This window comes from Ctenocephalides felis, unplaced genomic scaffold, assembly GCF_003426905.1.
Source record: "Ctenocephalides felis isolate EL2017-DRISC unplaced genomic scaffold, ASM342690v1 CF-g0.4_SCAFFOLD_01886, whole genome shotgun sequence".
Taxonomy (NCBI): domain Eukaryota; kingdom Metazoa; phylum Arthropoda; class Insecta; order Siphonaptera; family Pulicidae; genus Ctenocephalides; species Ctenocephalides felis.
This window is the reverse complement of record NW_020538040.1, coordinates 100,362,377-100,389,613: the sequence shown is the minus strand read 5'-3', so window position 1 is coordinate 100,389,613 and position 27,237 is coordinate 100,362,377. Positions and strand designations below refer to the sequence as shown.

The 27,237-nt window shown below is 30.3% G+C and overlaps 1 protein-coding gene across 1 annotated transcript in view; it reads left to right on the top strand.

Moving 5' to 3' along the window:
• LOC113376752 (sodium/potassium-transporting ATPase subunit beta-1-interacting protein) overlaps positions 1-27,237 on the top strand; it is a 61,546-nt gene that overhangs the window by 33,861 nt on the left and 448 nt on the right. The window contains exons 3-6 of the mRNA XM_026616794.1: positions 4,871-4,951; positions 19,123-19,314; positions 21,197-21,257; positions 26,768-27,237. The exon at positions 26,768-27,237 is cut by the window's right edge and continues 448 nt beyond it. Of these exons, the coding sequence (XP_026472579.1) occupies positions 4,871-4,951; positions 19,123-19,314; positions 21,197-21,257; positions 26,768-27,237 (804 nt within the window). The remainder of the gene's footprint in view (positions 1-4,870; positions 4,952-19,122; positions 19,315-21,196; positions 21,258-26,767) is intronic.

Genomic DNA, 27,237 nt, shown 5'->3' with positions numbered 1-27,237 from the left:
CGGAGATATGGAGGAAAAAGTAAAAAAATTAGCCATTTGGCGGTCATAAATGATCATTAGACATATGCACATCAAATTATCAGATATTTTATAGAGATTTTAACAATAAGTATGCATTTTGTTAACATTCCTATGGGTTCCGTACTAATGCTTACGCGTTAGACAGCGACGCGGCGCTTACGCGCTTTATATTTTGTCCCTATGCAGTTAAATCAGTACGATTGCTTTGAAAAAAAAAGTTCAGATCTTCCACAATATGTCAAAATAAAGAAAAAAAATTTTTTTTTCAAAAAAAAAAATTAATTTTTTTTTTTTTTTTTTAATTTTTTTTTTTAAAAAAATAATTTTTTGTCCATATATATAGTTTCTCAAAAATCTTATTTTTTTCAAAGTACATTTTTTTCAAAAATGTTAATCGTTTTTACAATTAATAATTTTTGGTACGGGAAGTTCCAGCAATTTGCTTTAAGGCACGATGCCTTAATTGCCTTAAGACAGAATTCCACTTACAGCTAGTTTATTTATTTATTTACAGGTCTGACAACGAATATTGTATATCTCTTGGCTTTGAAGTAAATTGATATATTGAAAATAAATACGTTCTAAAAAAAGTAGTGTACATTTTTTTATATACAGTTTTAATGAAGATATTTTGATATTTGTCTTTTTATTTATATTGTTATATGTTATGATGTGGCTGATTTGGTATTCATTCTATAATTGAAATGTATGTGTAGAAATTGAGACTCATCATTTTATTTAATGCAGTTCTACATTTAATATCACTCACATTAATGTACATACATTTTGGTATAGACTGTAGTGTAAAAGTGGTAAATATTAGTATAGGGCAGTGATTTTCAACGTGGGGCGCACGCTCCACCGGGGGGCAATTTGAAAATTCAGGGGGGCAATTCGAAAATTTTGATGAATTAAATGTAATGCAGTATAGTATCAGTAAAACATTTAACAAAAAATCCTTTAAACATTTAACAAAAAATGTTTTTAGTCCAACAAAGTTTAGCTTGAATTTGAATTTTCCTCATTACTCTATTATAGTAAAATTACAACTACCCATCATAATCTGATAATGATATTTGCGATAAATTGCTTATATAAAACTAAACATTATGAAAGAGAATGATGCGGAAAGCAAAAATTCTAAGGATCCAAATAGCTCTTATTTACGATAATAGCTCGTATTATAATTATTTTAAAGTTTTATTTTAAAATTAGGTAAACTTTCTAATAGCTTGGCACAAGTGCCTTAAGGTCAGTGACAAGATTCATGCACAAGAAAAGCGATATTTTTTACTAAAGTTAGTTGCGAAGTTTAACGCGAACAGAATTTTATACAATGCTTTAAAAGCGGAAAAACGTAAACAAAAAATACGACGTAAGTTTTGTACTCACTGTTAGTAACTATAACTAAAGATGGAATTAACTTAAAACAAATTGATTTTTATTGTATCCTTAAACAGTACAATGTTGGCAACTAAGTGCGGTTTTTACTCGTACAATTAGATTGCTTCAAATAAATCTTTAGGTTTGCTGAGGTAGTCTATATGTAAAACACATTTTATTGTATGTAAACAATTTATTTTATTGTATAGTAAGAAGAAATTCAGCTGTCAATTAGTAGAAAATACATTTTTGATCGGTTGCGTAGTTCTCGTTTAGCGTTCGTTGAAAGCTGCAAAGTCAAAAACATTTTTGTCATATTTTGCATTTTTATTTCTGCAAAGAGAAAAACAATGATCCCACATGTTAGTTGCTGTTTATGATGTCGAAGCCTTAATAAATGCCAAAATTGGTTTGCAAAATGTCATTCTGGTGATTTTTCACTCAATACTGCTCTAATTGTCGAGTTAAAGTTGTGGACAACTTAATTAAAGCAATAATCGATTCGACTAATAGAAACAATTTGGCTATGTTTAAAAATTATTGGGGCTTGCGTGGAATGTTTCTCCACATCTACAAAATATTCCTGACCATGAACCCTTGAATTAAAAAAAAATATGATGTCAAATTGTGCGATTCAGTTTTTGCTAATATAAACTAAAAGTTCTAAAAACCTGGGATAATTACGCTTCTTGGAAGATAACAGAAGGTCATCGATTAAAATGGTCAATAAATTACAGAACAAAATTATTTAATTCGACGCAAAAACTGTATTTGATTTTCTAACCAAATTGCGCACTTACTTAGTTGCCAACGATAACTACTTTCTAACAAAAAAAAATACGCACTTACTTAGTTGCCAACCCGATAACTACAAATTTTCGTTCTCGTTTTAACACTTTCCACTCGCGAATTCCGAGATTTAAATGAATTTTGCCGCCGGAGAAAAAAATATGAATATAAATAAAAAAATATGATTTAACAAAAAAGATATATAAAAATTAGATATAATTTCGTTCTAAGTTGAGAAAATGTCATCTAGCTAAGTAGACTCGTTATGAAATGGCTTTATGAAGAAACTGAAACCAAATGCCGCAATGTAATCATATATACGAACATTTTCTATAATTTATTGATAAAAAAGAAATAGACTTATAATAACACAACGTGAAGACTTGAGCTTAAAGCGCAGTAAGTTAGAACCTAATATAAAATCTTTGTGCAGCATGCAAGCTTCAGTATCGCATTAAATTCTCGTTTTTTTTTTGTTTTTTTCCAAAATTTCATAAATAAATAACAATTTAATAGTGATTTTATTAACTTCCCGTAGGGCAAGTTATTGTAATCGCAAAAAAATCGAAAATGAAAATTTTTATATATCTTTACGTTTCAAAGGATTCTGAATATTTTGGCATACCTCAGAATAAATCGATGTATGTGTGTGTGTATGTGTATCTGCGTGTATGTATGCGTGTGCGGATACAAATTTTCGTCGACGATTTCGGGAACACGCGGATGAAGTGATTTGAATAATTCAAAAAACATTCGATTTGTATTGATAAGGAGACGTGTTGATTAGTTTTTGGCGAAGGCAGGTCTAGCCGTTCCAAAGATACGGGGCAAAAAGTGCCAAAAACGGTAACTCAGTTTTTAAGAGAACGTAGCGTGCGATTTTAATAATTCAAAAAACATTTTACTTGTATTTACAAGATGAAGAATTGATCAAATTTTCATGAAGGCAGTTCTAGCGGTTTCGAAGATCTAATGAAAAATTTTTAAAAAAAGCCATTTGGCAGTCAAAAATGATCATTAAACATATGCACATCAAATTTTCAGATATTTTATAGAGATTTTAACAATAAGTATAAATTTTGTTCATGACCTTATGGGTTCCGTACCAATGTTTAACCGTTAGCCGCCAACGCGGCGCTTACGCGCTTTGACATATCGTCTCTATGCAGTTAAAGCAGTACGATTGCTTTGAAAAAAAAGTTCAGAATTTCCAAAATATGTCAAAATAAAGAAAACTTCTTTTTTTAAAAAAAGTAAATTTTTGTCAAATTTATAGTTTCTCAAAAATCTAATTTCTTCGAAGTAATTTTTTTTTCAAAAATGTTAATCGTTTTTAAAAAAATAATAATGTTTGGTACGGGAAGTTTTAGCAATTTGCCTGAAGGCACGATGCCATGCGCCCTACTAGTCTTGAAAGTTATCATTCACATTTTTCAGGAACAAAAAAAAATTGTGTTACCTCAAGGTGGGGTGGGGCCCAAAGAAAAATTGTAACTTTTGAATTGTAGATTGGATACTGGACTACCGGTCTATCGGTCAGCTATAGTATATATATATATATATATATATATATATATATATATATACATACATAAATATTTATCTTCAACCAGTTTGCGAACAACACATATATTACACACTATCTATTTGTGATTTTTTAAAATTAGTATTTTGTGAAATATTGTTTAATTACAAGTTTAATGTTTATATTACATAGTGTGGTGTATTACCATAACCTGATACCATGGATTATTAAAATCTTCTAATTTAACACTAAGATTAACTAATTTTCCACTGAATGAAGGCTAGGATTACAGCCGAAACGTATGGATGTAAAATAAATTTTTGAAAAAAACTCATGTTTTTTATTAATATTATGCCCGATTACTAGACTTTGTTAATACATACGTCAACATCAAATTCAGAATCATACAAAATAAGCATCTATATATTTAATTTAAATTTTATATTATATCTAAAAAATCATTATTTATTGTATAATGCACAAGTATATTATATGATAGATATTTCATACAATTATCACTAAATAAATAAATAATATCTTTATGAAAAATATACGCAATAATAGTTCATTAGCACATGATTTTTATACATGCTGCAGCAAAATAATACAATTATATAAAGTTAGTCATAAAATATAATGAATAATATATAAAAATATATTGAATGAAATATCTCTATGAATTAGTCAACACGTACCATGAATTTTTCAAAAATGATTAATTGAATTTTTTTTAATTTTATGTTGTCTGTAATTTAGTTGTTTACATATTGAAATTGATTTGACAAAATTTCAAAAACATTTTCGCAACATCGTAAATTGGTTTTAATAATGACCTCTAATTTTACGTGTAGATCTGACAACATACTAGACTTCAATTAATATTTCTTAACTTGAACAGCATTTTTAGCGCTTTAATAAGCAAGTACAAAATCATAATGCTCTATACCTTTAAGGACCCATCGCATCGAGCATTTGTATATCATGTTATAACGATTATATTACTAATGTCTCAAGTTAGGTGACGAATACAAATAAATTCTTTACCGGGGTAAAAGAAATTACATTCCGAACTGTTTAATAATGATGGTGGCTATTGTTAGACATTTACAATAAAATCATGATTTTGTAACAATTTGTCAATCCTTTTTTCAGTACTCGGCGTGGAACGTACTTTGGCTGGCATGGAACGCTTTCATAATATGCTTCTACCTGAGCGTGGGACTTTTGGACAAGGTAAACACTTTTAATAATAATCTTCCCATTGTTTATCGTCAGCTTTTCTGTTCCGACACGCTAGAGTAAATTCGCGCCAACGACTACTTTAACTACGCGACAACGATTGTTAGGCATTTCTCGATGTCGATGAAAAGAAATCTACCAGACCGAGTGTATATATATATATATATATATATATATATATATATATATATATTAACAAAGTCTAATAATCGGGCATAACATCAATAAAAAACTATTTTTACCAAGACAAAAACCCCATTTAATATTGAACGACTCAGAAATCTCGTCTATCAAATAAATTGTTTAGACTGTAATTTAATTTACATAGGAGAAACTAGCCAGAACCTCAATAAACGGTTACAACAACATAAAAACAATTCAAAAAACCCCAAACAATTCAAAACAGTTCTTGCAGACCATATATACACTTTAAAACACAATATGGACTTTTCTAATCCGACTGTACTACAATTTGAACAAAATTTATTTAAACGAAGTATTATAGAGGGATCTTTTTTAACTATTTATAACAATAAGACAATAAATAAACGGAATGAACTCAACACGCTGTGCGACACAAATCTCTTCTATTTAGATAACATTTCCAAATTTCTTACAAAACAATAAAAGCGTTCGCGCAAAGGTTTTACAATTCGTTCCACACATGTGCAGAATCTTGGTAAAAATATTTTTTTAAAAAAATGTCTTTCTCCATTACATCTTCAACCAGTCTACGAATAACACACTATCCATTTGTGATTTTTTCAAATCAGTATTTTGTGAAAATATTGTGTAATTTCAAGTTAATGTTTATAATACATAGTGTAGTGCATTACCATATCCTAATACCATGGATTACTAAAGTTTTCCAAATTAACACTAAGATCAACTAATTGTAAGTACTAATTACTATTTTATTTTTTATTTTCACTCCAATTCAATTGTTTTAGTTTTTAATTTTAATTTTAGTTTCCACTGAATGAAGGCTAGGATTATAGCCGAAACGTATGTTTTTTATTGATGTTATGCCCGATTATTAGACTTTGTTAATACATATGTCAACATCAAATTCAGAATCATACAATATATATATATATATATATATATATATATATATACAGTACAGGCCAAAAGTTTCCGGACACATGAAAAAAATCTCATTTTCTGAGTTTTGAGCTATATTTTTCATATAAAAATAATTTTATTCAAGTTAGTTTTGTACATTCTACGTAGTATTAATATTTAGTGACTGATTTGTAACCAATTTGTGAGAAATGATGGACTAATTAGCAATGAAAATGTTAAAATGTCACAGTCGATTTTCCTGAATATGACCACCCTTTGCTTTGATCACTGCAGCGCATATTTTTGGTAATCTTTTGACGAGTTTTTGCAATGTTTGCGCAGGTATGTTCTCTCCAGGACTCGTTAAGGCAATTCCACAGGGCAGGGAGGCTGCTTGGATGCAAATCAGTCAGACAAATGCACAACAGTTCTATTGGATTAAGATCCATTATTTGAAGTATTTTTTCGTCTTGTTTTTGCTTCAAATAATTGGCACAGAGTCGGGAAGTGTGTTTAGGGTTATTATCTTGTTGAAAAATAAATTTTGGACCAATTAAATTAAGACCAGATGGAATGGCGTGGCGCTGAAGTATGGTATGATACTGTTCTTTCTTTAAAGTTCCATCTTTTTTGACAAGCGATCCGACTCCATTGAATCTAAAACAACCCCAAGCCATTACTGAACCACCACCGTGCTTCACCTTTGGCGAAATACACTTAGAATTGAGTCTTTCATTACCCATCCTACGTCGATGATTTCCGAAAAGTTTGAATTTTGACTCAACCGTCCATAAAACTGATTTCCATTGATCGATGGTCCAATTTAAGTGGGTTTTGGCAAATTGCAATCTCTTTTGTTTATTTACTGTTCGCAGAAGTGGTTTTTGAGTGTCCTGCACAATCGCCGGATCTTAATCCAATAGAGCTGTTGTGGGACGAGCTTAAATGCCTCGTGAAGGATTTGCATCCAACCAGCCTAGCTGCCCTGTGGAATTGCCTTAACGAGTCCTGGAAGAACATATCTGCGCAAACATTGCAAAAACTCGTCAAAAGATTACCAATAATATGCGCTGCAGTGATTAAAGCAAAGGGTGGTCATATTCAGGAAAATCGACTGTGACATTTTAACATTTTCATTGCTAATTAGTCCATCATTTCTCACAAATTGGTTACAAATCAGTCACTAAATATTAATACTACGTAGAATGTACAAAACTAACTTGAATAAAATTATTTTTATATGAAAAATATAGCTAAAAACTCAGAAAATGAGATTTTTTCATGTGTCCGGAAACTTTTGGCCTGTACTGTATATATACATATATATATATATGATGATAGTTTATATATATATATATATATATATATATATATAGATATAGATATAAATAAATAAAATATATATATAGAATATAAAATATAAAATATAGATATAGAATAGATAGTTTATATATATATATATATATATATATATATATATATATACGAGGTCTGTTCAAAAAGTACCCGGAATTTTCGTTTTTTCAAAATATTTATTTATTCGTCTACATTAATGTGGTCCCCTTCAAAGTAGTCCCCCCCAGATATAATACACTTATGCCAGCGTTTTTTCCAATTTTCGAAGCACCCTTGATATTCACTTTTTGATATGTCCTTGAGCACTCTCAGCGATTTTCTTCAATCGAGGAAAACCGCCGTCCTTTCATGGGTCTCTTCAACTTTGGGAATAGGAAAAAGTCACACGGAGCCATATCTGGTGAATTTTTGCACTTTGCAACACTTTATTTCATTTTTTACGCAAAATTTAATACAAATTCTTTGACTTTTCAATTCTTCCATTGTAAAAATCGCCGAGCTCAGAAAAACACGTCGAACCTTAGCGACTACCACAGGCAAAGTAAACAGTGAATATAGCTGAAAATTTCATCATACTTTAGGGGCATGTATACCAACACAATAAAAAAAAATTTTGACAATCAGACACTCCAGACCCGCGAAATTTAATTATTAGTAATTCCGGGTACTTTTTGAACACACCTCGTATATATATATATATATATATATATATATATATATATATTATTTTAAAACAGATTGATTTTTTTTTTAAAACCTTGAAAATATTTGATTTTTGAGAATTTTGATAAATCGATCGATAATTTAACTCATCTAGTTTTATCGGTGGTAACCTTTCCGTCGTCAATATCTAAAGAATTGTTTTGGAAATGTTTGTGGAGCGGATAAATTTATGCTTTTCGATAGGCTCAGAAAAAAACATCAAAATTCAATGAAAGACGTTCACAAAAAAAAAATCGATAATTGATCAGTTATCGAGCTATATGAAAAATGATTGAACTACTTAAATGACTGTTATGGAATGGAAATTTGTAGTAGGACAGTGGGTAAGTTATAGTAGGGTAAGTTATAGTAGTCGCAAAAAAAAACGAAAATGAAAATTTTTATAGATTACAACCGTTTCAAAACCTTCTGAACATTTTGGCATACCTTAGAAAAAATGGATGTGTTTGTGTATATATGTGTCCGTGTGTGTGTGGGAACAACCGATTTGAATAATTCGATTCGTATTGATAAGGAGACGTGCTGATTAGTTTTTGGCTTACGAGGTCTAGCCGCCTCGAAGATACGTACAGTTGCATACTGTTATTTCTCTGTACAGTTGCATACTATTAGCACGTTTCCTTATCAACAGCAATCGAATGTTTCTTGAATAATTGAAATCGGTTGAACCATGTTTCAGAAATCGTCGACAAAAATTTGTATCCGCATACACACGCATACATTCATGTTTTCTAAGGTATGCCAAATGTTCAGAAACCTCTAAAACGTAAAGATATATAAAAAAAATATTTTCGATTTTTTTTGCAATTAATATAACTTACCCTACGGGAAAATAACGCGGCAATCTATTTCTATGGAAGCAATTACCTGACTTTCCTATCAAAGTACACATGCAATACGAACAGCCAATTAAAAATCCTTCACTGGATTCACTTCACCACATGAATTCATTACAAATAAAGATGATGCACACCGTTTTATTCCTTTTATTAGATGAATATACATTATTCATTAATATTTTAATTAATATGTATTAATTCAGGGTAGTCCACAAACACAAAAAGTAAATCGTATAAACACACACACAAACACACACACATATATATATATATATATATATATATATATATATATATATATAATTCTTCTGTAATGAGGTATGAAAGAATTTTTTTTAGTATTTTTTGAATTATAGAAATTTAGTTACATTGTAGAAATAAATGGAAAAAATTACAAACTAGTGGTATATGCCATCGTGCCTTAAGGCAAATTGCTGCTACTTCCCGTAACCTAACGAAACGTTCGAAGAATATTAAATGTTTTCAAATAGATTATTTTAAATATTGTAAAAGCAGAAATCTTTGAATAATTCAAATCAGGCGCTTAGTTCTCTCAAAAACTTCCGTTTTTAGCACATTTAGCTCTGCATCTTCAAAATGGCTTTGCCTGCCTTTGCCAAAAACGAATAACCACTTCTCCCAAAAATTACTAATTGAATGTTTTTTAGATCATTCAAATCGGATGCTCCGTTCTCTCAAAAACTCGATTTCTATTTTCTGCACTCTTTGCTCTTTATCTTCGTAACTGCTGGACCTGCTTTTGCCAAAAAAGCACATCTCCCTATCAATAGGAATCGAATGTTTTTTGAACCATTCAAATCGGTTGATCCGTGCGCCCGAAAACGTGAACGAAAAAATTCGGAATTCGAAAAAACACACACATCCAATGTTTCTGAGGTATGCCAAAATGTTCAGAAATCTTCAAAACGTCGAGAAATGCTAAAATTTTCATTTTCGATTTTCGACCCATTACTATAACTACTCTACGGGAAGTTAATAATATATAAGATACATTATATGTTTGGCAGATAACACTCTGCACATGCGTCTGACGGTTGTGGACTGTAAGTGATTGCGCAACATATTCAAATTGACAGATTATTATCTTTGAACTAATGCAGTCGTGTTTTGCCTTACTTTACTAAATCACAATAAAAAAATTACTTAATCAAAAAATTACTTAGAAGTTTCATTGTGTCCAAAATTCAGTATTTGGCAGTGGGTACAGAATATTTACTCAAATCAATGGAGCGTTTTGGGTCTGATTTTTTATACTCTGCTCCAATTCGTATGAAATTTTGGAAATAGGTTTATCTTACTCTCAAGTTCAAAAGTGAAAATAATTTAGATTCCACGGGTGAATAACACCCATTCTCAGTGGTGTAATTTTATTTGTTTTATACACAACATCGGATATCGATAGAAGAACTAATTATAAGAAAAAAATGTTTAATGTTTTTCAAAAAAAAAAAAATACTTTTCAAGTTACTGGCTATTAAGAATTCGTTTCTTTTCGGCGTTTTTTATCATTTTTTTTGCAAATATCTCTAAAAATATACATTTTAACGAAAATCATGTAATGAACAAAATTATATCAATTATACTCTTAATAAATCGGTGTTTTATAACGTGTCCTAGGAACAATATTAAGCTAGATATGAAAAAGCGTTTTTCATTTCGTTCGAGATTGAATTGTTGTGTTTGAAGCCATCTAGCGGCGAGGTGTTGCATTTGATATATTCCATGGGGTTTTATAGTGCTCAAAATAAGCTATAAAATGTGTACTGTTAAGGGTCTGTTTTGTTTCATTTAAATCAAATAGTTTTATGAGTGCCATTTACACCAAAATTAAAATTAATCTTATTTCATCTAGAATTAACTTGGTTCAAGGGATTCCAAAATATCATGCAAATAAGTATTAATGTGTATCGAATTATGATTAAAAAAAATTAATTTAGATATTATTATGAAACTGTAAACAATTAATATATAGTACGAGATTATAAAAATTATGGGCAACATTATTGAAGCAATTATTTTGAGTGTAAAAATCCAAGGTGATATTGCAATTTTACCGCGGATACTATATATTAATTCTTTCTGATACTGTATAGAAAACTGCAATTTCCAACACGTATATCTAATGCTATAAATCACAAAGGCAGACGATGAATTTTTGTGTGATTGGAAAATCGATGTTTTAGTCGTGAATAAACAAAAAATCATTTATTTATACAATTACCTACATCTACAGGTATGACTAAAAATATTGGATAACCCTTGGCATTAAAATAAATTTAACTATTGGAAATAAATTTGTTTTTTTGAAAATTTGGCTAAGTTATTGTAATTGTCCCAAAATCGATAATGACAGTGTTCTGATTAAATTCTGAAAAATTGTATTAATTATTGTGAGATGTTTATTTTATTTCTTTCGTTTATAAATGCTGCAAGTATTGTTTATGGAAATAATGTAGTGCATTATTTAAGTAAAATAGAAAAAGTGAAGCAAAGTTACACTAATTTAAATAATCAAGCAAAGTTACACTAATTTTGTGGTATAGACTCTCTGATGGGTTTATTAACATAATATATTGACGAAAGAAGTAAGTTAATAATTAAATTGTAAAAGAAGTAAACTGGAATAGAATAGTAAATAAACTAGCTGTAAGTGGAATTCTGTCTTAAGGCAATTAAGGCATCGTGCCTTAAGGCAAATTGCTGGAACTTTCCGTACCAAAAATTATTTTTTTAAAAACGATTAACATTTTTGAAAATATTTTACTTCGAAAAAATTAGATTTTTGAGAAACTATAAATTTGACAAAAAATTACTTTTTTTGAAAAAAAATGTTTTTTTTATGAAAACAAATTTGTTTTGAAAATAAAAATGTTTTCTTCATTTTGACATATTTTGGAAATTTTGAACTTTTTTTCGAAGCAATCGTACTGCTTAAACTGCATAGAGACGAAATGTCAAAGTGCGCAAGTGCCGCGCCGCCGTCGAACGCCTAAGCATTGATACGGAACCCATAGGAATGTAAACAAAATTTATACTTATTGTTAAAATCTCTATAAAATATCGGATAATTTGATGTGCATATGTCTAATGATCATTTTTGACCGCCAAATGGCATTTTTTTTACTTTTTTCATTAGATCTCCGAAACCGCTAGACCTGCCTTCATGAAAATTTGATAAATTCTTCATCTTGTCAATACAAGTGAAATGTTTTTTGAATTAGTCAAATCGGACGCTCTGTTCTCTTAAAAACTGAGTTACCGTTTTCGGCACTTTTTGACCCGTATCTTCGGAACGGCTAGACCTGCCTTCGCAAAAAATTAATCAGCGCGTCTCTTTATCAATACGAATCGAATGTTTTTTGAATTATTCAAATCGGTTGATCCGTGTTCCCGAAATCGTCGACGAAAATTTGTATCCGCACACACATACATACCCGCACACACACACACGCACATACATAACTAATCAGCACGTCTCCTTATCAATACGAATCGAATGTTTTTTGAATTATTCAAATCGGTTGATCCGTGTTCCCGAAATCGTCGACGAAAATTTGTATCCGCACACACATACATACACGCACACACACACACATACATACACGCACACACACACACACATACATCCATTTTTTCTAAGGTATGCCAAAATATTCAGAAACCTCTTATATTATAAAAATTTTCATTTTCGATTTTTTTGCGATTACTATAACTTGCCCTACGGGAAGTTAATAAATAGATTTTTTTATACCTTTATTTATTATTTTGTCAATCAAGACTTATAATACAAAACTGCTTGCTTAGGTAATAAAAAGAACAATCTAATAAAGTAAACAATATACATAATAAGTAATAATAATCGAGAAACTAAAGAAAAATTATAAAGTGAAGTAAGAAATAAAAATATAAATTAAACAAAATTGACGTGGTTAAACGTGTTGCCGACTTACAATTAGATTCGCCGGAACACGCATTTGTTTATTGCAGCGGTAGATTGACGGGCCATTTCCTTTTCAGGCGTTTTGTGGGTCTGGGCAACATTTTGATGGTTGGATTTGCGTGGATTTGCAGTTTGTTGTTGTAGACTCAGCTTCTTGATGTTATTTGTTCATGAACTGTTCTGATATTTAAATCCTTGTGGAAGCAGAAGTTGGTGATATACCACGGTGCATTTGTCAGTAAACGTAAAATTTCGTTTTGACATCTCTGGATAATGTTGGTGTTGGATTTACTAGCACAGCCCCAAAGTTCTATGCCTTATGTTCAGATGGGGATGATAGCCGTTTTGTAGATGAGGGCTTTGTTCTCAAGTGCTAAATTACTTTTTATGCCTAACAGCCAATACAGATATTTTATTCTCAGTTGAATTTGTTTTTTCTTGTTGAATATATGCTCTATCCAGTTTAATTTGGTGTCGAGGTGCATACCTAAATATTTTACACTGCTGCAATTCGGATTGAATTATTGAGGAGAACAGGAGGACTATTGTGCTTTCTCAAAGAAAATATAATATATTGAGATTTGTCGGCGTTGATTGTGATATTCCATTTGTGAAGCCAGGATTCTAATGATATAAGATATTTTTGGATTTTATCAGTGGCAATTGTAATGTCCATGTTGTTCGAGATTATTGCTACGGCATCGGCGTATGTGCAAATCATCAAATCTTCGTGAGTAGGTATATCTCTTGTGTAAAAAATATAAAGTAGTGGACTTAGGACGCTGCCCTGAGGAACACCACACTCTATGTAGCGAGTGCTTGAATAATCACCTTTAACTCTTACACGAAATTTTCTATTAAACAAAAAGGAGTATAGAATGTTGAAGTATTTGGAAAAAGTAGCTTGTATTTTAAAAAGGAGTCCTGTATGTGATACTTTGTCGAAAGCTTGACTTACGTCAAGAAATACTGCTACTGTATGTTTTTTGTGATTTAAAGAATCCAGAATATAGGTAACGGTTCTATTACGTTGTTGGGTTGTTGAGTAGTCCTTCCTGAATACGAATTGGTGGTCTGGGATCCATTTTTCCCCTGGATGATCTTCGCCTAGTCTGAGTGAAATTAGTCTTTCAAGAATGTTGGATAAAACTGGTAAAAGACTAATTGGTCGGTACGAACTTGCATTATGCGGATCTTTATTTTTCTTGGGAATCATTATTATTTCTCCAGTTTTTCAAGCTGTAGGCCAATAGTTGAATTCGAAAATTGCATTGTATATATTGGTTAAAAAAAGTTTTTTGGCAATTCTTTTAGCATCTTTGGAGTGATATTATCGATGCCAGGGGAAGACTTGTTTTTTAATTTTTTGATTGCAAAATTATTTGGAGTGAAATGTTTTATTCGAGGTGAGTAGATATTTAATTGCCACGAATTATTGCAGACTGGACCTTGGGACAGATTTGTATCGGTGAAAATATTTTGCAAGTGATCTGCAAAAGCTTCAGCTTTCTCCGTATTTCTTGTCGTCCATGTATATCCATTCAGAGATCGAATCTTTAGTGGCGGGTTTGTTAGTGTTGGTTTCCCTACGATTTTGATTGGCCTCCAAATGGAATTATCAAACCTGTTAAGTTGCAGTAGATATATCTTGAAACCGTCGTTTTTCCATACCTTTACTTTGTTCTGTAATGTCCTAGAGAGTTGGTTTTATTTTGTGGCAAGTGTGATTGTTGCCATATCCTTCTTGCTATTCTCTTCTGCGAAATTAATGCCCTTGTAGTATACAATGTCTCTTTTCGGCCGACTATTGTAATTTCATCAAATTTATTGAATGTCCTTTATTGGACAGTTGTAAATAAAAGAGATAATAAAAAAATTAAAAAAAAATTAAAAAAAATTGTGCGGCAGGTTGGTGTAACTAACTTTGAGGATTCTTTTAAAACTGTTGTGAATTTGTTTATCTTATAGTCAATATCAGCTGAATTTTTCGGTCTGGAATGTGGAAAAAGCCCTGAATTGATCCCAATTTGAAAATTTGTTGTGGAGGATAGCTGAAGGTTGTTCAGTGACAGGAATTGTGCTAAATGTTAACACAATTGCTCAATGATCTGACGAAAGATCATAGCTGCTCTCTATGTCAAAATTATTTGTGGGGATACCTTTGATTATGAAAAAACTCAGAAGATCTGGTACTCTGTCCGGATCCGAGGGCCAATAGGTAGGACTGCCTGTTGAAATATGGAGAAGATTATTATTTGCTATTGCCATGTGAAGTTGTTTTCCTTTCGAAGTTGTCAGCCTGGAGCACCAAGCTGTATGTTTACAATTATAGTCACCTCCTAATATAAATTTGAATCCCAGTTGTTCAAAAAAGACGAATAGACATTAGCTGAAATTTTGAACTTTGGAGGGCTATATATCGCAGAAATGGTTATTTCAAATAGTCTTGTTTCTAATAGAATTTGTGTTACTTGCATGGATTCTTCTTGAACATTCGGAAGTGCAAAATGTTTTAAGCTTCTGTTGAATAATAATGCTGATCCACCTCGGGCACTGCAACTTTGATGGTTTGAATTATAAGTGATATAATTTTGAATTTTAAAATATGTTTTTTCAGTAAAGTTGGTTTCCGAAATGAGAAGAATATCGATATGATTTAGTTTCAGGAAACATTCCACTTCATATTTGTGAGGTATTGAACCGTTTGCGTTCCATTGAGCGATTTTAATTAAGCGTGCCATTCAAGTTATTAATTAGAGTGGTTAACATGTTGATAACAAGATTATATTGTTGCATAAGTTGAGTGTGAAGAGTCTTGAATTCTGAGAGAAAAGACGATAAAGTGGTAGAATCGGAGTCCGTGGTTGGATTTCTAGTTGCGTTTGCATAGGATACTGAGGAGTTAGTGGGATTAGGAGTTGCGGTAAACTTTTGTGAATTGATTTTAGTTCGGATTGAAGGTGTGGGGTATGGGACGTTATTTGATTCTTTATAGAGATTTCTACTTCTTGGCTCGATATTTTCTTTGTAGAAGCTACATCCTCTATAATTAGCAGTATGCGCACCGTCACAGTGCTAACAGTGGGCTGGAGTATTATGGTCTTTAGTACAATATTTTGTTCTATGATTTTCACCACATTTTAAACATATGATTGGTCTGTTACAGTAGGCCTTAGTATGATTATACAATTGACAACGTGTGCATTGCACTATGTTGCTGGATTTACGCGGTGATTCTACCCTGATTATATGATTTAATATTTTATAAACTTTGTAGATATTTTTATTATTTTTACTGTGCTTTAGGTCCACAAAAAACATCAGAGGCTCTTTGGTTAATCTATGTCTTATGTTGAGAATATTCCTCACAACATGACCCTGTTCTAGTAGTTCTGTGTTTATCAGATCCGTATCTGTAGAAAAATGAACATTCCTGAGTACTACCCTGTATGCCTTTTCTTCTTTTAGTTAATAAGTATGAAAAACGGCATTAGTTTATTTTAAATACTTTGAGAGTTCACGAAAATTATCAACTGTTTGACATATGATTTTAAATGTATTGTTGGCGAGGCTTCGCAGATGGTATTGATTTGGCGGAACAATTGTGTTAAATGTGTTTAACGTGTCAGCGGGATCTTTAACTTTATAAACAAATATTGGTGGAGGTTTATTAATGGTTGATACAGTAGGGGATTTATCTTCTACGTTTATTGAAGATAATGTAGAAAATCTTTTATTAGTAGATATATTAATTTGTAAAGGAACATAAGAAGTTTTTCGTTTTTAGGCGTGAATACTTGCCAAGGGTTAGGATTAGAATCAGTAGCTGGTTGTTTCGAAGAATGTGTATCGTATTCCATATTATTAAGATTTTATGATGCTGGTGAGTTCTCTTCCGATGAATGAGTAAATCAGTTAACGTCAAATTTATTGAGATCTTTGTTATTATCAGTAGAATTTGAAGAATTCCCTTGAGATAAACGTGATCAAATAGCTATACTTTTATCGTTTTTCATTGAAATCTGTTTTCTGAATTCACTTTGTCTTGAAAAGTAATTTTCACTTAATTGGCGAGTAATTATTGCCTTATTTTGTATAGGTTCTGAAATCAAACCTGATCCGCTTGCTAGAGGTATTTCTTCACTAGGATCTGCAGTAATCCATATCATTCAAAACATTAAACGATTGAACAATAGGTATGACCGGTTCTTTGTCCCCTCCGATGGGGACCATGTTGCGTAACCCCGAACTACACTCACTGATAGGAGTCTTTTATTTGAACACTAACAGGTGAAAAGGTAAACTGAACTGCACTGAAATAATGTTTTGAAATAGAACACGAGGTGGACCGTACGGCTATCGGTGTTGGAATGAGATAGACTTTAAAACAAAAATAACACTGGCTTTGTTGCCCAGATGCATTAATTATTTTATTCACGAGTCAATTCTCAGAATTGATAACACAAGCAGAATTGTTATAAAATTATAAAAAATTAAACTATACTATAATATTAGAAGCAATAGATAAATTATAATCAATTGAACAAAAATTACACTAATTTTGTGGTGTAAACACACTAATGAGTTTATTCACGTAATACACAATAATCTTAATTGGGAATAGAAGCAGATTCTTAAATCATAAAAAATCATCCGTGATAGAATAATAACTTAAAATAATTACGTAAAAGTAAAATATAAATAAGAATAAAAAATATCCAAACAAGAATAATACTAATTTTATAGTGAGGATGCATAAATGAATTTATTTGCGTAATACTGAATAATACTAACTGGCAATAGAAGTAGATTAATAATTAAACTTGTGGTGCATGGCATCGTGCCTTAAGGCAAATTGCTGGAACTTCCCGTACCATAATGAAATGTTCGAGAAATTTTAAACGATTTCAAATAGATTATCATATATACTGTAGCTTTTATTATTCGTTTCTTATAGACAAAATATATAAGCTTATAAATTGTTTATACATGTTTACATAAAAAGCAAATAAACAGAACTTAATCAAGCGGAGTTAGAATTAAAGGACCTTATCTTATATTTATAAGAATTATATAAAATGAATTGTAGAGTTTTTTTTGTTTTATTTTATTTAAATTCTGCAATCTGTTCTACATGAACAATAATATTGGTTCTATATATATATATATATATATATATATATATATATATATATATATATATATATATATATATATATTGGAAATAAAAAAGTAATTGCCTTCCCCAAAAACTAATCCTCTCCTCACACTGTCAACGCAAGCAAAATGTTTTTTGAATCATTTGAATCGGATGCTTCGTTCTCTCAATACCTGACATTTTTAGCACTTTCAGCTCTGTATATCCGAAACGGGTAGACCCGCATCACCACGTTTCCCCATCATTACGAATTGAATATTTTTTGAATCATTCAAATCGGATGCTCTGTTTTCTCAAACACTCACTTTCTTTTTTCTGCACTTCCTGCTCCGTATCTCCGAAACAGATAGACAGTTTTTGCTAAAATCTAATCAGCACGTTTCCGCAACAATAGAATCGAATGTTTTTTTAATTATTATATATTCAAATCGGTTGATCCATGCGCCCGAAATCGTGGACGACCCACAAACACAAATACATCTTTTTTTTCTAAGGTATACCAAAATGTTCAAAAACTCCTGAAACTTAAAGATACGCAAAATTTTATTTTTGATTTTTGGATGATTACTATAACTTAAACTACGGGAAGTTAATATATATTTTAATAAATTGTACAATTATACTTGAAAACTTGTAATATGTATTCTAAAAATATAATTTTTATTCTTGCCAAGCTGCCATCCAATGTTTACTAGCTGTAAGTTAATATTATTATATCATAAATTTTTATTATTGTACGGATTAAAAATATGTTTCCAATTTTTAAACTTTTTATGTTAAACTTTTATGATTTGAGTTGCCGTTCACCTGTGCTTTGTTATATTTTACGTGCATGTTCTAGCATTTATTTTAACATAAATTTTTAGAATAAAAAATAATTAATAAGATTCATTAATGAATAATTAGCATGAATATAAAATGATCAAACAAGAAAATTTATAAATATCATTGAGCAATTTGTAGTAAATGTATAATGATTACTAAATCAAACTGAAGCAATTGATGAAAAATTAATTATGCACATATTGTTGATCGCTTAATTCCGTATCTCATAATATTTCAGGAAAGTTCTATACTAAATATGGGCACTGGAAGCGTGAGCTGGTGGGAAGCCAATGGCCCAGGATGTAACGCGGTTTTCTCTCCTGATGAGATCGACCCTGCCAGGCAATATAGGCCGACGTCCATTACTAATTGTCTGGTGCAATATGAGCATGTGGAAATTTGCCAAGCTGCCATCCAATGTTTACTAGCTGTAAGTTAATATTATTATATCATAAATTTTTATTATTGTACGGATTAAAAATATGTTTCCAATTTTTAAACTTTTCATGTTAAACTTTTATGATTTGAGTTGCCGTTCACCTGGGCTTTGTTATATTTTACGTGCATGTTCTAGCATTTATTTTAACATAAATTTTTGTCTGCTAGTCTAAATTAGACTCATTGGTAAATATTTTAGATCCCATGCTTGCCCCTTGCATGTTATGGTCGTTGATGAAATGATTACGCGTATCCCGTTAACTTTTTTAATATATAACTGTTTTATTAATTCGACCTGTGCAGTTGTAATTTAATATATGAATTTAAATCATCATAATACATTCGGCTTATAATCATTTTTCTAGTAATTGAGACAAGACATATTTAGCTAATTATGGGGATTGCCGTACATAAGTGGGAAAATGCATTACAAAGACCTTTCCGACTTAAAGTAAAAAGTTCCATAGTGTAATTATTATGGTAATAAGTAAGTGATAGCAAGTTTGTGTCATCATTGCTATCATTCGTAGACACATCTCACAAATTTTATCGTTCATTAATTTGTAAGAATTGGTATTTTATAATTGTGTGAATTTAAATACTGTTTATTGAAAGGAGTCATTCATTAAACTGTTCAGTATATTGCATGTGAGTTAAAGTCATAGAAAGGGATTGTACTAACATTCTGCAGGATATTACGGTCTTTGACCTTGAATACATGCTGTCAACTAAGTATCGTGAATTATTGCACAAAACTCTATATAATTACATAATCATCAATTTTTTCATTCATGAATCATTCTCTTTTGAAATGGACCTTATTCGAAGTAATGAACACATGCCGACAACAAAGCCTTAAAAAGAACTCCTTCGTCTTCTTGGCGATTTTTCTTCAGTGGCATCTATCGACCCAAAGCAATATCTAACAATTGGCAATTTAAGTTTCGCGAAAAGAAATAATTTACAGGAGGACATATCTAGTGAATACAGTGGTTGATCCACTATGATGATCCTATGATATTTCATGAGTTTTTTAAAAACTTTTTGGCCAAAAAGCGTTTACAATATGGGCCTTACGGGAAAAAAGTCCAATACTCGTGGAATGTGTTGAACAGCAAAGAGCCCCAAGCCCAATGCGATGGTGTGATTGATTTGTTAGATGTGCTATAATAAATAACTTTATTGATTCTAAATGCCGGTTTTCCAACACAATTTCCTTGATTTAGGCGACGTTTTCATCCATTGAAGGCTAGATCTCCGTTAAGATCTTTCACGACTTCTGCCAATATCTTGCACCACTCATAAGCCACGATTATTGATAAAATTCACTTGTCATAGGCTTTATGTATAATATTCAATGATTCAACGTAGAAAATCCGTTCAAAACACACAATTGAAGACAAAATCTTTGTTCGGTAACTTTGTTCCTTGTCAAAAATCGCCAAACATGCTTGTAGTTAACCTCCATAATTGAATACAAATAACAAAATAATTAACGAATGAGGATCAAACTTTGCACCAATATTGCGGAAAATTGTGCCAACATTTCAGCACAAAACAGTAACAAATGTACTTTGTATAGCTTGCTATGAAAAATAAATCAAAAAAAAAAAAAAATTTAGCACAAAAAAATAACATATTCTCGGAAGCCTTTTTTTAAATGCGTTATTACCGGTATTTGGTTGACTCTTAAAATGATTTTAGATCGCGTAAAATCTTGTATTGAATTTTACGAAGAAACACGAGCAAAATATCTATACAATCAATGCATGCTACCTGACTAACTTCTTTTTATATTCTAATTAATGATTTTGATCAAGTGAAATGAATTGGAATCGATTTGTGCGTTCTTATATTTTCTAATTTTTTTGCAGTTTCTCGGATTCGTATCAGGCATATGTTTGAGCAGGATATTTATTGAAGACGACGACCATTGTAAGTAGCAATGCCATCAATTCATAATGATACTAACCAAAAAAGTAAATAATATTTAGTGACCTGGTAGCCTTATTTTAGTCTAGTCGGGCAACTGGTCACATTCATTCACTTTCTGTATACGCACAACTAACAATGATTGCGCTAATAAGATTGTTCATTGTTTTGGTGAGCGTTGCGTAAAATTATGAAGGAATTTCTGATTTTGATAATAAAGCAATGCGCAAGAATTTTTGATACGTATGCAACTGTTCGATTATTTCTCTATTGTTTTTTAAATACTTTTTATATTAAATAAAATATCAACCATGGAAATTTATGATTGTTATTGAAAGGTGTGCTTTAGTTATTCAATGCTTTATCGTGGTCGATTCATGTCCAGTTTGGTGACTGATTAATATCCCAGCGATAGAGGGAGTAAATGCACTGACAATAAATATACGAAATTTTTATATAATAAACTCAATCTATATAGTATACTCGTATATGTATATTTGGTGTCATCCAACATTCTTTAACATTCTGGTCATCCATTGTTATTTATTTTTTATGTTATTAAATTACTAATCAATCAGCGAATCGATAGCGAAATTAATTATATTGCGTTTAGTTTTCTTATTAGAAATTGGAACAAAGTGTATAAGTTATTAATGATATCTGAAAAATTATTTAAAAATATTTGCCGCATCTCAAATTCTTCGTAACTAACTTATCTTATTGCTTTGTTGTCAAATCAGATTTCCTTATTTCAGGGATTTAATAATATGCTATGCATGTTTAAATAATCGTTTTTTTTATTTTATTGGGTTATGAAGCAGAATACGGGACATACATAAATTATTGTAGTAGTAGCATGTAAATTTGTATTTTATTTATTGATATCTATTAGACAATAAGTTACGTTTTAAATTTTCAATTATATAATTAGGAACTACAACATTTAATGTATTTATATATTTATTTAATTCCTTTAACATAACGATATCAAAATTGTTCGCTAATATTATATAAGCGACAAATAATTTAGATTTTATATTATAAATGTTTTGGTGACTTCTGTATGTTGTAAAACTTCTTCTATTTTATTTTTGGCTCGCATTTGGACAAATCGACAACTTCTTTGCCAATTCTTAATTCTTCTTTTGTTATCTTTTATATGTGAGTTGTCAATAATGCGTGCATACAATTTAAAAAAGCTGCGTCATTTGTAAAGCCGATGGTTGGCTTCGATATAACTTCAATGATACGTAGCACAGCGTTTCCTTCTTTTTTTCTTTTTGAAAAGTAAGCCTTATATTCTCAGCTATTTATTAACTTTTTTTTACTTATTTTACTTATTAATGATTTTATAGAAATTAGTCTATTTTTCAGTTTATGGGCGCAATGAAACCATTTTGGAAGCATTAGTTAGTGATAAGGTACTTTTCAGGAGCAATAGTAGCAATTTGATTTGGGAACCGTCATTATCTCTAAATTTGATTGGGAAAATCTCCATATTTGCCCGTAGGAACCCTTGCTGAGTTGATGAAATCATAAATTTTCGATGAGCAAAACTGTTTTCTTCTCTTTCAGTTGATTTCTTGGCTGGAGACGGGAAAAGTCCGCGTCACTTAGCTTTGCAACCGATGTACGTGAGTTACACAAGTCTCACTCAGCAATCCACTTCTAAACGTAGTACCTTGTCTAGACAACATCACCAGCAGCCAAAATTACATCAAAGAATTATTTTCAATGATCTCTCTAGACAACAAGACGAATATTCCTTGAATTCTTTAGGTTCAGAAACAACATTGCCTTCTACTTTTTCCTCTGTCAGTAGGAATTATAAAAAGCCCGCTTACAAAACCGATTCATGTGAAACTACTAGCGTTCTTCCTCGTTCGAAACAAAGATTAGTTCGAGCTGATCAGATTCGAAATTCTATGGTCGATGTGGGTGTTCATAACGCCATCTGCAGATCGAAATCGCACGAGAGATTATCCAGAAGAACGAAGAAATCAGAAAGTGCTAGTGTTAGACCTAAATCTTTATGTGGCAGGAGCAATTTCTTGGATAATTGAGAATATATCGATCTGATAAACATTTTGAAGTATTTAACAAATTGCGCAAATCGGGAAAACTGAATATTAAGTTTTTATTAAGCTAAGTAAGGGAGCGACGATGGTTATATCTTTAAGACTGCTGTATTTATTAATACCTTTGTTCGTTACTAGATTAGAATATCCAACAAATAGTTTAGTTGCTTCACTTTCATTGTAAGGAAAATTACGAAAAACGATTTAAGAGTTGCGAATTATTTATATCAAAATAACTATACTATATGTATTGAAATGATACACTCAAGTTTTTTCAATAAGAACTATTATGAACATTTCCACTTTTAATGGTTGCGTATCAACACTTTCATAATTTCACTTAAGCTCATTCTATGGATTGAATTGCGCTATTGGTGGTGTTATATGTTGCACATTTGAAAGTGTTGTACTATGAATTACAAATATTTATAAATTTTTGATTTTTACATATTTCAGTGCAATCATATTTAGACATCCATAAATTTTATAAATTTAAATATGTTAATCAAGTCAAGAGATAATTTTTTCTCTATCTACCGGCACTACTTATCTTCGTAAATTTAAATGTGCTAATTACACACACACATATTATATATATATATATATATATATATATATATATATATATATAGATTGCTTCTCTTTTTCCGAAAACAGAGGAACAACTTTTCTTTTGTTAAGAAACTATAAACGGCTGTGAGAGTAGTACAATTTGTGAACCAATACTGCCTTGTATATTTGTCACAAGGCTATATAAAAATAAGGCATACGTAGGACTACTTTTAGTTTTATGTTTAGTACATTACGCATATAGATTTAATAATAGCGCTTCCACTTTAAAGTATTTACGCATTTTTTACAAAAATGCTGGTGCTATATTTGTATAATGCTTACAATTAGATAAATTGTTCCAACTGCTTAAAAAAATATTTCAATATTTATGTGGACAAAAACATATTTTGTTTTTGCAGGCACACACACTCACATACACATATATATATATATATATATATATATATATATATATATATGCATATATATACAGAAGTTCTAACATAATCGTAGATTCTCTCAACGACGACAACAGTTTTTGATTTTTGCTCATTAATTTTTATAATAATTTGTGCTCAATTATTTATCACTGAATCTATTATTTCACGATATATCACTTTACCAAATATAAAAATGTTTTAAAAAATCTGTGGTTCGCTAATAGAATAACTTATCTTAAATCAGTTTATAATATAATGGACTGTTCATAATTTAATGCATTGCATTAATAATATTGATCACAATCTTAAAATGTTATCATCGTTTTATTGTTTTCCATATTTTATGCATTTCATACAAAAATAGTGAAATTATTGCTTAAGAACTAAGTATATCTTAGATATAATATTTACATAAATATTAACACTAGAAATTCAAGTTTATTATGAGATTATATGCATTCTTATGGGCCAATTTTGTATTTAAGTTAAATTGTTATCCTAATCATTTTATTGTAGTTCGAATGTATCTACTGTTTTCGTATTTAGTTTCATTTAGCTACAGATACTAAACATAGCAACAAACATGTGATGGTTACAAATATTTGATTAATTTTTTTATGCACTAATTTAATCTTTAATCTTTCAATATTATTACTGTCAGATAGGATAGCAATTTAGTGTTGTTACTGATGCTCATTAAATATATATATATATATATATATTGAATGGTAGAGTCTTGGATTTGTGTATATTTTGTAGAGTTTCGAACAAGAATCCAAAAATAATACAAAATAAAAAACAAGAAAAGTTTTTAAAAAAACAATTTCTTTATTTAATTATTTGTTTATTGTCGACGTTTCGGAACTAGGTACGTTCCATCTTCAGGACATCTGTCAAGAAACATGATCTTGATGAGATTTTAGCAAACAATATGTTTAGGAAAAGAAAATAGATTTTTCTTAAATAATGAATTAATTGCAAAAAAAATATAATAATGTACAGAAATATGATAATATGTTCAAAATGAAAATGATAAAAATGATAAAAAATAAATGAGTGGATTATCAGAACAGGATATTAAACATAATAGAAAATTTTTTGAAAGTTATGGAAATTTTTTAAGAAAAGGTTAATGACAAAGTTGAATTAATTACCTGTATGTTTGAATATTTGTTAGCACTTTTTCACTAAACAAGCTTTTTTAACAAAAATGAATTAACTCACAAATTCATTTTTGTTAAAAAAGCTTGTTTAGTGAAAAAGTGCTAAGAAATATTCAAACATACAGGTAATTAATTCAACTTTGTCATTAACCTTTTCTTAAAAAATTTCCATAACTTTCAAAAAATTTTCTATTATGTTTAATATCCTGTTCTGATAATCCACTCATTTATTTTTATCATTTTTATCATTTTCATTTTGAACATATTATCATATTTCTGTACATTATTATATTTTTTTTGCAATTAATTCATTATTTAAGAAAAATCTATTTTCTTTTCCTAAACATATTGTTTGCTAAAATCTCATCAAGATCATGTTTCTTGACAGATGTCCTGAAGATGGAACGTACCTAGTTCCGAAACGTCGACAATAAACAAATAATTAAATAAAGAAATTGTTTTTTTAAAAACTTTTCTTGTTTTTTATTTTGTATTATTTTTGGATTCTTGTTCGAAACTCTACAATATATATATATATATATATATATATATATATATAAATATATATATATATATATATAAATATATATATATAAATATATATATATATATACATATATATATATATATATATATATATTTGTGTGCGTGTGATATATTTAAATAAATACAAATATTGTGGTCTCTAAAGGGTATGATTTTGTTACAAGTCGTAATAAAATGTTTTTACACATACTCTTTAATTCATTTTTCTATGACACTTTACTTTTAACCACTTTGGTACGGCGCCTATTTCACACGAGACGTTGCTCACAGCCGGCATATTAAAGAACACGCTCGGCTGTTTTCATCCGTCGCCTATAGTCGACGCCCTTACCGAAGTGGTTAATGTTATATATGCAAATTCAACATATATTCAGTTATGTATAAATTATGTAAAATTCTAATCTGCATTTCTAAAGCTTTAACACTTCTTGCTAACTAATTTTGTGCTGAAACATTCAAGTCTATGGTTTTGATATTTTTCATGATATGATAATATGATGATTTTTTATTTAAATGCATTACTTATATTTTCATGATACCACCTAATATTTATCAAATGAAAAAATTAAGTAAAATAACAACTCATTTCGACTACTAATCGCTCAATACCTCTTTTTTGTTTCACATTAGAGTTATCTTTTAAAAACATGGTGCCATGCGAATTATCGTCAATTTGTTATTATTGTCTTCATTCATTATCGTCAAATCATATAAGATAACCATTTTTCTTCCAGCTCATAAATCAGTAAATTCGAAGCGCCAGTCTTTATACTCAATAGAGTTGAGTCCATCAAGAGATGTCAGAACTGTCGACGATTGTCTCGACGATTTTGAAACCGTAATTCCTGCTGCAACATCTTCTCAAATTTCTCCTAAACCCATGACTCCGAGGCGGGTGAAGAGAAGATCAGTCATGACTAGAGGTAGCACAGGAAGACAGTCGAGCAGTAATAGAAGCCATCACAATAGATCTTCCATGCATAGATCCTCCAGAAGAAAAGCTCAGAATCCAGTGACTAGGTTGATGGAGCAGCAGCAGCATGTGGCAACTAGTAGCTTTGGTACTCTGGAGCAGCAAGATAATAAATCAATAGGACCGCTGAATCCTAGTACTCTAGGCGAACATCAGCAAAGCTACGCAAATCATCATAGCGTATTGTCCTATGACCCGAATCCTATATATTATAACACTTCTAATGCTAAT